The sequence below is a fragment of the Pieris napi genome, chromosome 5 (assembly GCF_905475465.1).
Source record: "Pieris napi chromosome 5, ilPieNapi1.2, whole genome shotgun sequence".
NCBI lineage: Eukaryota > Metazoa > Arthropoda > Insecta > Lepidoptera > Pieridae > Pieris > Pieris napi.
In genome coordinates this window covers 2,188,281-2,200,874 of record NC_062238.1, presented here as the reverse complement: position 1 = coordinate 2,200,874, position 12,594 = coordinate 2,188,281, and the positions used below count along the sequence as shown (strand labels likewise).

At 30.9% G+C, this 12,594-nt stretch overlaps 1 protein-coding gene across 21 annotated transcripts in view; it reads left to right on the top strand.

Moving 5' to 3' along the window:
- Positions 1 to 12,594, top strand: part of LOC125049347 (protein tramtrack, beta isoform) — a 357,718-nt gene that overhangs the window by 122,179 nt on the left and 222,945 nt on the right. The window contains exon 5 of one of the 21 annotated variants that reach the window (XM_047648559.1): positions 4,886 to 5,115. The exons of 19 other annotated variants lie outside the window; for them this stretch is intronic. In XM_047648559.1, the coding sequence (XP_047504515.1) occupies positions 4,886 to 5,100 (215 nt within the window). In that variant the 3' untranslated portion in view covers positions 5,101 to 5,115. Of the gene's footprint in view, positions 1 to 2,163; positions 2,361 to 4,885; positions 5,116 to 12,594 lie in introns of those variants that run through there. One more of the 21 variants, XM_047648573.1, reaches the window with a different exon arrangement.

Below are 12,594 nucleotides of genomic sequence, written 5' to 3'. Positions count from 1 at the left end.
ATAACTTATAATATGACTAATCGAACGGGGTTCCTACTAAATCGTTCACTAATAATTATTAGTATAATTTAAAAGATTTAGATTTTTCTTTGAACATAAAACAAATGAAAATATTTCGAACCTAATTATGATGAATAATAATATGATTATGAGATAATAATAATATGATTTAGACATTTTATTTATTAAGGGATTCCTACTAAATCTAAAAATCTAAATCTTTTAAATTATATATTACCGATTTAGTAGGAACCCCGTTTGATTAGTCATATTATGAGTTAATACGGAATAAAATATTAAAAAAGAAATTTTCTTAAATCAAGTTAGAGATTTAGTGGAAACCCCCTTCACAGGTAAAGGTAAGGGATCTTAATATATTCATATGATTTGGATACTTTTCTAGTTTTCTCTTACAGAACTGGTGAGAGGATTGGCGTAGCCACTTCTCCAGTAATACAGTAAAAATCTGTTATAACGACATCGAAGGGACTACACATATTTGGTCGTAAAAACCATATAGTTGATAGTCGTAACAGCCGATGACGTTTTTATTGATTACCTAAGGCCCTTTCTCCACTGCTCAGGTCCGGCGTCGGATACCGGAATGAGTCATGAGAAAAATATCGGAACGCCGGATTGCGCTTCTCCACTATATCCGATCCGACAATAATCGATACTTGTATATTTATCATGCAACACCTATATTTACTAAAACCCAAATACTTTATTTTATTAATAAAACGTTCTAAATTCTGAATATTTATTGCCCTGGCTAGTTTATTACTTTTTTTATATTGTCTATCTTAAAATATTATAATCTACTTAATAAATAGTTCACTAATACTATGGTATAAAAATATAAATAAATAGCAACATAATTTGGTTTGGTCCAGGTTATCCAGATTCTTTCAAATAAACAAACTATAAATAATAATTTATAACCTCTTGGATACTTGGACCGATAAAACACCGCATTCCGATCTAGCAAGTTATGGGATCGTTAAAAACCGGATGCCGGAGTAGTGGAGAAGTACGTAAGTACTGTTGTGAGTTTCTAAATCGGATCGGTAATTAACGTTTGCCGGACCGGAGCAGTGGAGAAACGGCCTGATACAATAGAATTTAGCCGGGACCTTTGATTTTAGTCAATATAACCAGTATGTTGTTCTAACGATGTATAGTCACAACCTAGTGGGGGCCCTACGCTTTTATTACTATGAAGGTATTTATGTGTGGTTAAATTTCAGTGTCATTCATACAATCACGGCGTGGAAGTCGACTTCTGTCTCTTGGCGGGTACACATTTTGTGTGCACGTGCGTTATGCAAATTCACAAAAAATTCGATGGAGATGTTCCACGAATAGGATCTGCAGGGCATTTGTTCACACAGTCGACGATCAACTTGTTAAAATAAACAATTATCATGTACATTAGAATGCATATGATTCACTCATCACGTTCACTTGATAAGCAGTGATCGAACTGATGATACTGCAAAACTATCGGTAAGAGAGGGAGAACGAAAAGTCTATCTGAATCTTACCCTTTGATATCATCTACTGGCTACCAAATTTTAATGTAGATTTTTCTATATCCGGGATGATATCACAAACTAAGCATTGGGGAAAATGTTTTTGATATTGAAATTCGAGACTGATAATCTTGCGTAAAAAGTTACCTTTGATTATATTTGATATGATGAAATAAATATTATATCGAAAAGTGAATTCTGTTTTATTCCAACCAAAAATAATAGCCAGTTCTATTAATTTGTTGGAGTGAGAGAGTGGTAGCCCGACGCTGGGCGGATGACATCACTGCCGTCGCCGGGGTCACCTGGCCGCGCCTGGCCCACGACAGACACCAGAACCAGATGGAGGAGGCCTATGTCCAACAGTGGACAAACTAAAACCTTTCAAGCATATGATAGTTCCTAAATGTTACGGTGTTTTTTACCTAATGTAATAATTTTTTTTTAATTCAAAATCAATGAAACTTTTATGCTATTATTAAGTTTGAAATAAAGGCTATTATTATTATTTCGTTGCTATGGTTACCGTGGAAGAATAGAACACAATCCCATCATTAATCCAATTATAATAAGATCTCTTAAAATTCTTCTGACATTTCAATTTATAAATGCTATATTGTATTAATTTCAGCATATTTTAAACAATCGAAACGTGGCAATCGTCAACTCTGCGTTGGAGAGTATACTTTTTACTTGAAAAGTTACAGTGGCATGAAAGCCTTGTGGAGATGTTCTACCAAGAGGAAATGTCGAGCCTCCATTCACACTGTGGACGATGAAATCGTGAAAATAAATAATTCGCATTCACATTAATACGGCGGTTTGACTTCTGTATACTGATAAATCATATAAATAGATTTGTATTTTTTATCTATGTAAGGTATTCATTTTAAAATCTATTAAATGATTTCAATTCTTTCAACGTGATTCACTCTATACATACCTATAAATACATATAGCATATTTTGAAAATCCAGTGCGTAGCCGGAACAGGATATTAGTCATACGGCTACGGTTGTTAAGTGAATCGTTATCACGTAAAGTTGCTAGGATTTATTTTTATTTTAAGTAACCTATTGTTTTAGAAGAAATGACTTATTTTCTGTCGTTCACACTATTAAGGACTGACTTAATTAAATCATCATTATTTTAAATTACGTTAATTTAAAACAAAAGACAAACCCACTTTGTTTTTCTTAGATTAGTCTCGTATTAAATTACAGTCTTTGATTGAAAAATCAAAACAGTTTTATTATTTACAGTTTTTTTTATTTTTTCATTGAAGTTTGCTTATTATTGACCAAAATACATATTCGAATTCTTGAACAAAGTTACTGAGTCGTGACAAAATAAGCTACTTACCGATGAAAGGTCATGTTTGGTTCTTTACGTTCACTATAGCTTTTACAGCCAATTATGCAACAATTCACCATGACTGACACTTTAAATACACCTCTTATAAGGATAAAGTCTTAAAATATGGGTTTGACTTGAGTTTCACAGATTTATCAGTGAGCGGTGAAAACTTGTTTAAACCAAACAACCACCAAGGGCTCGGTGGTAAACAAATAAAACCCGATGCGCAAATAGAGACTGAAAAACTGATACTTTGTTTCGCTCGCACGTATTTCACGTTAATGCCTTCTCTCTTTAGTTATTAATTAATCTACGGTATTTTGATATTTTGTATCTATTGTCGGTGACAGTGACGTCTCCGCATACGGAGTACCTACGCCATGTGTGAGTGGATGGTAACTGTTTGATCGTAAGGGTGAGATTCGGTTATGAGATTTGGCCCGAAAATCTTGACTCTCGTTCGTTAAAAACATTGTTTTACATACTGAATCTTTCTCTAAGGGGTCATGAATTTTCATATAAATGACAAGGACGGTCAGTCTGTATTTCTTGAACTAACCTTATTTACCATGTGTTTAATTTATCAAATATTAATTTCACGTTTACTTTCAGTTATTCTGGTCCAAACAAAACAGGGATGGGCGCTCATGGCGGCTGGGTATCGTTTTATAAAACGGAGTTACGTATCGAAAAACACGAACAAATTCAGATGGCGCTGCTCGATGTCGAACTCGTTTAAATGTAAGGCGAATATTCACACAATAGGCGACAGAATTGTTCTATTCAAAAATTTGCATAATCATAACCCACGCGTTGTGCGTAGTGTTCAAGGTATATTACTTAAATTCGACTGTGAGCCATTAGAAGTATAACATTTCAAAGAGTTGCCTTTAAAATATTTAACCGGTTTTGTTAATGCCTCTGATGATAGAGTAACTTCTGTACTCAGAGCGATCTGTTTAGATTTATGATAATGTAATTATTGACATACTTTTGTTTATTAAAGATCTGTTTAGTATTCGGATATAAGTAACTAAATCTTTACTGAGTGGCTTATTTACTAACGATTGATTAATAACTACTCTGACACCTTAAACGTAAGTCTAACTTACATCTAACTTTAAGGTCCTACGAGTTTTATGTATGAAGTATGGTGGTGTCAAGATTAGATTTGATACAGGTCTCTGAAATCAAATTATATTTGTATATTTTGAGGAAATATAATAGAATTTAATATATAGGCCACCTTTTAGGTCCCCTTATTTAAACTGTTAAGAGCGTGTTCTTGTTAATATCACCTTGTTTCTATTTCTATAGAAGAGGGAGATTTCTATAGATCGTAGAGTTTTCTATGGAAAACGGAAAAGATTTTTAGTCTTCACTATCTGAGGGTCGTCATCTGTCACATTCGGTTTCGCTAAACATATTTGATATAGAAACTGGGTGTTAGTGTTTTTCTGTTTGTACTTAAGATTACAAATTCAATTCAAAAGGAAAATTCTTGCCAAATATTATATTTTAAGTGAATTATTTCGTGGTTTGTAAAACAATTATAGTAATTAATTATTTTGTTTGTTTTTATAGTTTATAAGATTGTTAGTGTTATTTGTGATGTCTTTTATGAAGTATTTAGGTCCAACAATCTCCTGCCTGTAGTCCATACTATGATGAAGCCAGGTTATCGAGCTCCGGTAGAATGTAACAGCTACCTCGAAGGCATGGTGGTGATGGAATTCTCCTAAGTGGAAGTGGAAGGAGTATATATATATAAATTATATATACTCTCAGTTATATATAAATTATTGTTTTTCTTTCTTTATTAAATGTTATAGCATAATGTTGTTTTTATTCAGATGTTTTCTGAAATAAATTTTTAACGAATTTTAACGTGTTTAATTTAAACTGTCCCGTTTGTAGTGCATGGTCTCAGAGTAACAGCTTTCTTGCATGATCGGCAAAGTGTGTCAACAAGAGATTAATATAAGATATTCTTTCAGGTGAAATGCCGATATTCGGGACGTCCCAAGACGGCACCAAGGTGATTTTGTTTTCGGGTTTCCGCTACTATCAACACTTATTTGGGCAGGCGAGGGATTCCAAGAAGAGAAAATGGCGGTGTATTGTCCACGGATGTAAAGGATCTTTGATAACATTTGATGATACCATTGTTAAAATTAACTCTAATCATAGCCATTCGCCGGATAATCATTAGGAGGGGTCAAGCAAAATTTTTAAACCGAAATAATTGACATTATTTTTTTTTATATTTAAGTAGTTGATTATGATTAAGATAAGGGTGAAAGTGACGCCCATTATTGTATACGTAAAACTTTTTTTATTATTGATGATTTTTAAACGTTTTGGTTGATTTTGGGGACCCACTATATAGTGCAAGAGGCGTCTCTTATCTCAGAAACAATATCAGTCTATAGTCTAGGTGACCTAATAGGTATTAAATCATGTCTAATGTTGGATTATTTAGATTTCTAAAGAACAGTGTACCTACGAACATTAATGCCTGATTAGTAACTTAAATAGTGAAATTTTAGTAATGAATATTGATTTTGTTTACATGGGATACTTACTTATTTACATACTCGTAAGTCGAAGTATCATTGGCCACGATTGCTGAAAAGCACTCGTACCGTCGAATATATTGTGAGCTTTAATGCCTAAAGTTTTATATAAGCCTTAATTAATACAGCTTTTATATTAAAATTAGCTGTCTTGGTAATTTTATTTTTAAAATAAATATTGTAACTTACTTTAAATTTGTCTAGTGTATTCGTTACAAACATAATAATCTTTCTCCTTTACAAAATTATTATAAAAAAAAGCTCTGTCTATAGTTTACGAGTTTGAAAAAGTACAAGTTGCATACTAACTTTTTTTATAGAACAGGGGGCAAACGGGCAGGAGGCTCACCTGATAAGTGATACCGCCGCACATTGACACTCAATGCCAGAAGGCTCGCGAGTGCGTTGTCGGCATTTTAAGAATTGGTACGCTGTTTTCTCGAAGGACCCTAAGTCTAACTTAACTTGTTTAGGTATAGGTGTTTAATACTTTGTCAAACACAAGGTATTGCTAGTAATGTATTATTTCAACGCAATATGACAGAGATAAGTTATTTTTAATAGTATTATAAGTAGGTGCTGTAGTCTAGTCGACAAGTTGAAAATGGAACAAAATAGAGATACTACTCTTAAAATTATGTGCGATAGCTCATTGGATCCGGAATGATGTCTAGAAAAATGTGCTAAAAGCGTGTATTAGCACATAAAAAATTGCAAAAGTTATAGACCATTAAAGATGAAAAAATAATGGCATTTAGTTATTTGCCAATATTTAATAAACTATTAATATTTAAGAAATTTCAAATAAAGATTCTGAAAGAGGAGGAAATTTCTAATAAAAAACTCCTGACTCCCAGAACTCTATCTCCATTATTTATAATGTTAATTTAACGCTGAAAATAGGTCTGCGGTTGACATTTTTAGGATTCGCGCGTGGCGTCAAAAGCGACTACGGCACATTAATTAATTTATTTAAGGTATTGAATATTTTTTTTTAAATTTGAAAAAAATATGGTGTGTTCTGAACACTATAATCAATTTATTCCCGTTGAAAATTTTACTTAAAGTTAATTTTTCAACAAGTTAAATAATTGTTAACTAACGAAATTTTCTCGAACGACCGTCTTAATTGTAAGTGAAAAAAAATGTTTAAATAATGGTCGTAAAAATATTTCGCTTCGTAGAGCCTTTCTTACATACATACTTAACAAGATCGTGCCATAAAAGTTAAAAAAATATTTATACTTTGTTTATAACAATTTTTTTACTTAAACAAAAACTTAAAAATCCATGTAATGATGTTAAAAAAAAATTTTTTTTTCTAAGTCATCATATAATCGTTTTTTTATTAATACAAGATATTTATTGATTTGCAAAAAAAAAAATTCCCGCCATTTGTTGATAAATTTTTTTTAAACAAATTGATTAAATCAATATTTTTAAAAAAAAATTTAACACAACTTTATTACATTAAAAATTTTATGATTTTTAAAAAAAAAATTTTTCCTTAATAACAATTTTTAATTGTTTATAATCGTTTTTTTTAATTTTCTATTGTTTAAATAATTAGTTAAGAAATTTTTTTTTTCCTAAAAATCATAATTGACAGTCTTCTATAAAGTAACAGAAAATTTTTTTTTTTTAATCAACAATTCTATTGTTTATTAACTTACCAATTTGTTCTAAACTAATATTCAACTTTTGTTTATTTTTTTTCTAAAACTTCTAAAATTAACAAAAACAACCATATATAACAAAGTATAGAAAAAAAATTTTTTAATTTTTAATAAAAGTAATATTCATGATAATCAAAAAATTTACAAAAAAATTTTTTCTATACTTTGTTATATATGGTTGTTTTTGTTAATTTTAGAAGTTTTAGAAAAAAAATAAACAAAAGTTGAATATTTGTTTATAACAAATTGGTAAGTTAATAAACAATAGAATTGTTGATTAAAAAAAAAAATTTTTCTGTTACTTTATAGAAGACTGTCAATTATGATTTTTAGGAAAAAAAAAATTTCTTAACTAATTATTTAAACAATAGAAAATTAAAAAAAACGATTATAAACAATTAAAAATTGTTATTAAGGAAAAAATTTTTTTTTAAAAATCATAAAATTTTTAATGTAATAAAGTTGAGTTAAATTTTTTTTAAAAAATATTGATTTAATCAATTTGTTTAAAAAAAATTTATCAACAAATGGCGGGAATTTTTTTTTTTGCAAATCAATAAATATCTTGTATTAATAAAAAAACGATTATATGATGACTTAGAAAAAAAATTTTTTTTTTAACATCATTACATGGATTTTTAAGTTTTTGTTTAAGTAAAAAAATTGTTATAAACAAAGTATAAATATTTTTTTAACTTTTATGGCACGATCTTGTTAAGTATGTATGTAAGAAAGGCTCTACGAAGCGAAATATTTTTACGACCATTATTTAAACATTTTTTTTCACTTACAATTAAGACGGTCGTTCGAGAAAATTTCGTTAGTTAACAATTATTTAACTTGTTGAAAAATTAACTTTAAGTAAAATTTTCAACGGGAATAAATTGATTATAGTGTTCAGAACACACCATATTTTTTTCAAATTTAAAAAAAAATATTCAATACCTTAAACAAATTAATTAATGTGCCGTAGTCGCTTTTGACGCCACGCGCGAATCCTAAAAATGTCAACCGCAGACCTATTTTCAGCGTTAAATTAACATTATAAATAATGTAGATAGAGTTCTGGGAGTCAGGAGTTTTTTATTAGAAATTTCCTCCTCTTTCAGAATCTTTATTTGAAATTTCTTAAATATTAATAGTTTATTAAATATTGGCAAATAACTAAATGCCATTATTTTTTCATCTTTAATGGTCTATAACTTTTGCAATTTTTTATGTGCTAATACACGCTTTTAGCACATTTTTCTAGACGTCATTCCGGATCCAATGAGCTATCGCACATAATTTTAAGAGTAGTATCTCTATTTTGTTCCATTTTCAACTTGTCGACTAGACTACTGGTACACTGTAACTCCCAATCGTGATGCCGACTGATTTTTTTGTGCCGCGCTCTGCAACTACAAAAACTTCAGTATCGGTATTTCTTTTATATGCGTATTGGTAGTTATAGAGACCGACGCCAGTAGTAACTAAAAGGTAGCTAAGGAACTAAGTATAATTGATAAACATTTATATAGAAAGTTTTTACATATCTAGATTTTATTATGATGGCTGGGTTTTGTTAAATATGAATCGTAATTGCTACGAAACGTTTTTTATACAAATTCGAACGATCGTTGCAGATTCGATTATCCAGCGTCAGTAAACGTTTAGTAGAACTTTATAGCCCACAATTTTTTTAGATAAATGTAATGTGTGCGTGTGTATTTGTGTTTAATGAAACTTATGCGTAATTTTAATATAGATTTTAATCATTCATATTTTTACTTACAAGATTTTTTAACTTATTTTTTATGCTTTTTACTTCATGCATTCCGCAAAAATTATTTGAATGTTTTCTTAACTTGCTAATAATGTATGAGCAATAATAGTAAAATTTCAAATATAAGCTATGTTTTTTTCTTCTCGGATATAAAGTACCGCAGTTGAAACGATCCTTCGTAAAAAACTACTTTTGTTGATTTTATTGCTGCCCCCGTTGCCACTCCACCAATTGGTACCCCACGACGTCCTTTTAGCGATACTTGGGCTGGTGGATGTGTCTTCTGTATCGGTCAATCGGTATTCTCAGATACGCCTGGCGCTAGGTAGCAGTCCATAGGTTAATAAACTTATTTTTTCGAACCAATTTGCAAATATATTTTCTTGAAAATAATATGACCCAATCTGAGACGGTTTTATAAAGATACTAATTAATCTATTTGTTTTAGATGGACCATTTATAGCACATTCAAAGCGTGGGAATCCAATTCTAGTTCTTAAAGGCTACAGGTACTCTCTCAAAGTGACGAAGCGCTTCGATAAGACGGTTATCAGAAGATGGCAATGCTCCACCCACACAAACCGGGGATGCCTGGCCACCATCATAACTCATGACCAGCATATCGTTAAGATGAAAAATGAGCACAACCACGTGCAAAGTAATGTAAGAAATGTTAAACTTAACATGGCTGAAATGCTTTTAGGGTTTTATTGATAGGAGTTGCACGAATAGATGGAGATGAAAATGCATTGTGTGATTAAACGATCATACTTGCATATGATAGAAATGTGAGCCAAAATTACGTCAATAAAAGGAAAATAACCTTGCAACCTTTTTTCTATTCTGTTGTTTAAACCTATTGAGAAGTATTGTCGCCTTTTTGATGTTAAAATCTATGCTACGAGTTTAGTAGGAGCGGTTGTCTACTGTGGTTTCTATATGAGAATTTATGAATATATTCCCAGTGTTATTGGAAATATCTTCATTGATTAAATTTATTAAAAAATCAACTAAGTAACTTTGCGTATAATGCTTGCCAAAAAGTGTATTAGGAAGTAAGAAAAGTTAATAAATTTTTTAATGGTTGGCGCGTAAATTATTTACCCTTTTACCGATAAACGCCTCTCAAAGATATATATTACATGCTATTTTTAAATTGAGGTGCAATTAAGGTTACACAGATTTCATTAAATTAAAATTACCGGATTATGAAATTTTTTTTAAATCTACTGTCGCTTATTTATTTATGAAGTTGAAAAATTTGTGTTCGCTAATTGAGAGCCTATACGATACTTATAAATAAATAGTTAAGCACTCTTTATCGGTAAAGGGGTACTGTTTCGAGGTGTCTAGGTGTTAATGTAAACTTGTAGTTTTTAAGTGGAGTTAGTAGAAATTGTGCGTCTCTATCATGTTGATATGCTGTTTTTAACTTAAACTTAAATGTTGATCTCAAAGTAAACTTTCTCATAATCGGAAAATTTATAAATATCCAGTTATACTTTTATAGTAAATAAATATGTGTCTACAGTCGCGATGTATTACAACACAAATATATAATATTGTGTTTGATATTCGGGAGTATTTTAAATAAAATTATTTAACGGATATAAAGCAATTAAGGCAGGTCTTATATCAGTCACATACATAGTTGTCTTATATATTTAAGACAAATTATAGCACTGCTAACACCACACTAATTAACTAAGTGTGTTGATTTCAGCAACTAATAAAACCTTTCCTAATTGGTATTAGGTTGCTTACAAAAAGAAACCTTTTATTGCTACTCTTATAAAATTAACTTGATATTTTTTTTTTATTTAGGTGTTAAACAGTTCGCGTTTATATCCGTTAATAAACGTATGTATTTATATTACTTTAAATTTAATTCTTAATTTTAATACACTGCTGCTATTTTAGATGTAAATAATTTATTTTATCATTAAACAAGATCTAAAAGTTATTTAAATTAAAATGGTTTATCACCTTTTCGATTCTAATGTACAGTTAAATATTTTTATAATTTTATTATATTTTATGACATTTTATTATTTGTGTTACATATTATTGTATGTAATTAGGTCTAACCTAAATATATAGTAGATTTGATTAAAATGATGTCCTAAAACTAACCTGGTTTTATTTCACGTATCTTGTTACGAGTTCTACACTATTTTTATGTCTTACTAGAATTCCCGATGAACTTCGTATCACGTATGTATATTTTAGTTAAATGCGCATAGAAAGAAAGTCCATTGGTGCACAGCCGGGGATCGAACCTACCACCTCAGGTATGAGAGTCGCACGCTGAAGCCACCAGGCCAACACTGCTCTAGCAACTGTCGTTTATAGAAGCAAATAGCAAATATATCGTTTCAAACTTACGGCGCTGTTACATTATCTTCATCAATTGTGATCAATACGACACATTGCTCAAATTACAAGTTCCTTTTTAGGACACATCATTTTCGAGACGACAACTTCAAGAGGCACGTCGGCCTTATCCATAGATGGCTTCGAATATGTACAACAATACAAGAATTACGTTGCAGGAGTTACAAAGATACGATGGCAATGCACTAAACGCAGTTTGGGATGTAAAGCTAGTGTACAAACTGTAGATGGTAAAATAATTTCTATAAAATTTATTCATAATCATTAGTTTTAAAAAAAAAATCTCCGTAAGGTTACACGTATGGTATTTTTAAATGAAAGAATTATCATTTTGTGTGTGATTTTTTGGATTTGGATAATAAATATATAATATATATATTATAAATTTCGTTTCATATAATATAAGAGCTGTAATGGCCTAGTGGTAACAGCGTGCGACTCTTATCCTACGTTCAAACCTCGGGAAAATAAACGCACTTAACACTCGGTGAAGGAAAACATGAGAAATCCGGCTCATTTTAACCCTCATTAGAAAAACAAACGATCACAACATATACAGAAATTTGAGGTCAAAACTAAAAAATATATCGCCACTGGTTTGGTTTATGTTTGCATATTCGTATGATAATCCAAGAATTCCTCAGTCTATAAGTCACAACAAGATATTTTCATTCAGTTATGTTTCATCTTTAGGGAACAGTCTCACAGGGTCAATAGCACTACGCACTTGTTGGTTTAGCTTGACGACGGCCAATTTCTGTTGAGGCTATCTCCGAATGTAGAACATAATTATGTGTGTTTGGGTCTTGTTGCATATACTTTATAGCTTTTTGCGGCCTGGGTCGAGGAGGTGCAAGACCGACACAAGGTTATTTAAATTACGTAAGGTTTAAATACAGTCAATTTCATAAGCTACCATTGTTTGCTGTAGTTATATTGTTAAAAAAACTTTAGAGGTGTCAAGGGACACCCGGATGGAACGAAATTCCTTTCGATTAATTTATATGTTAATTCGTATCATAACAGTATGACGAAAAAAAAGCCAACATCACGAGGTGTTCTCAGGCGGTCACCCATCCAAGTACTGACCTCGCCCGACGTTGCTTAACTTCGGTGATCGGACGAGAACCGGTGTATTACAATAGCAAATAGCAAAAAAGTGTCGTGACAACTTTTCGTAAGAATTTTTCCGTCTAGCCCCCTTTCACAATGCGCGATAAGGAACTTCGTTCCAAAAATCGCATACAACTAAGGAATGATTTCCCTAGGAAATCCACGCATTATCCTTGCTTTAG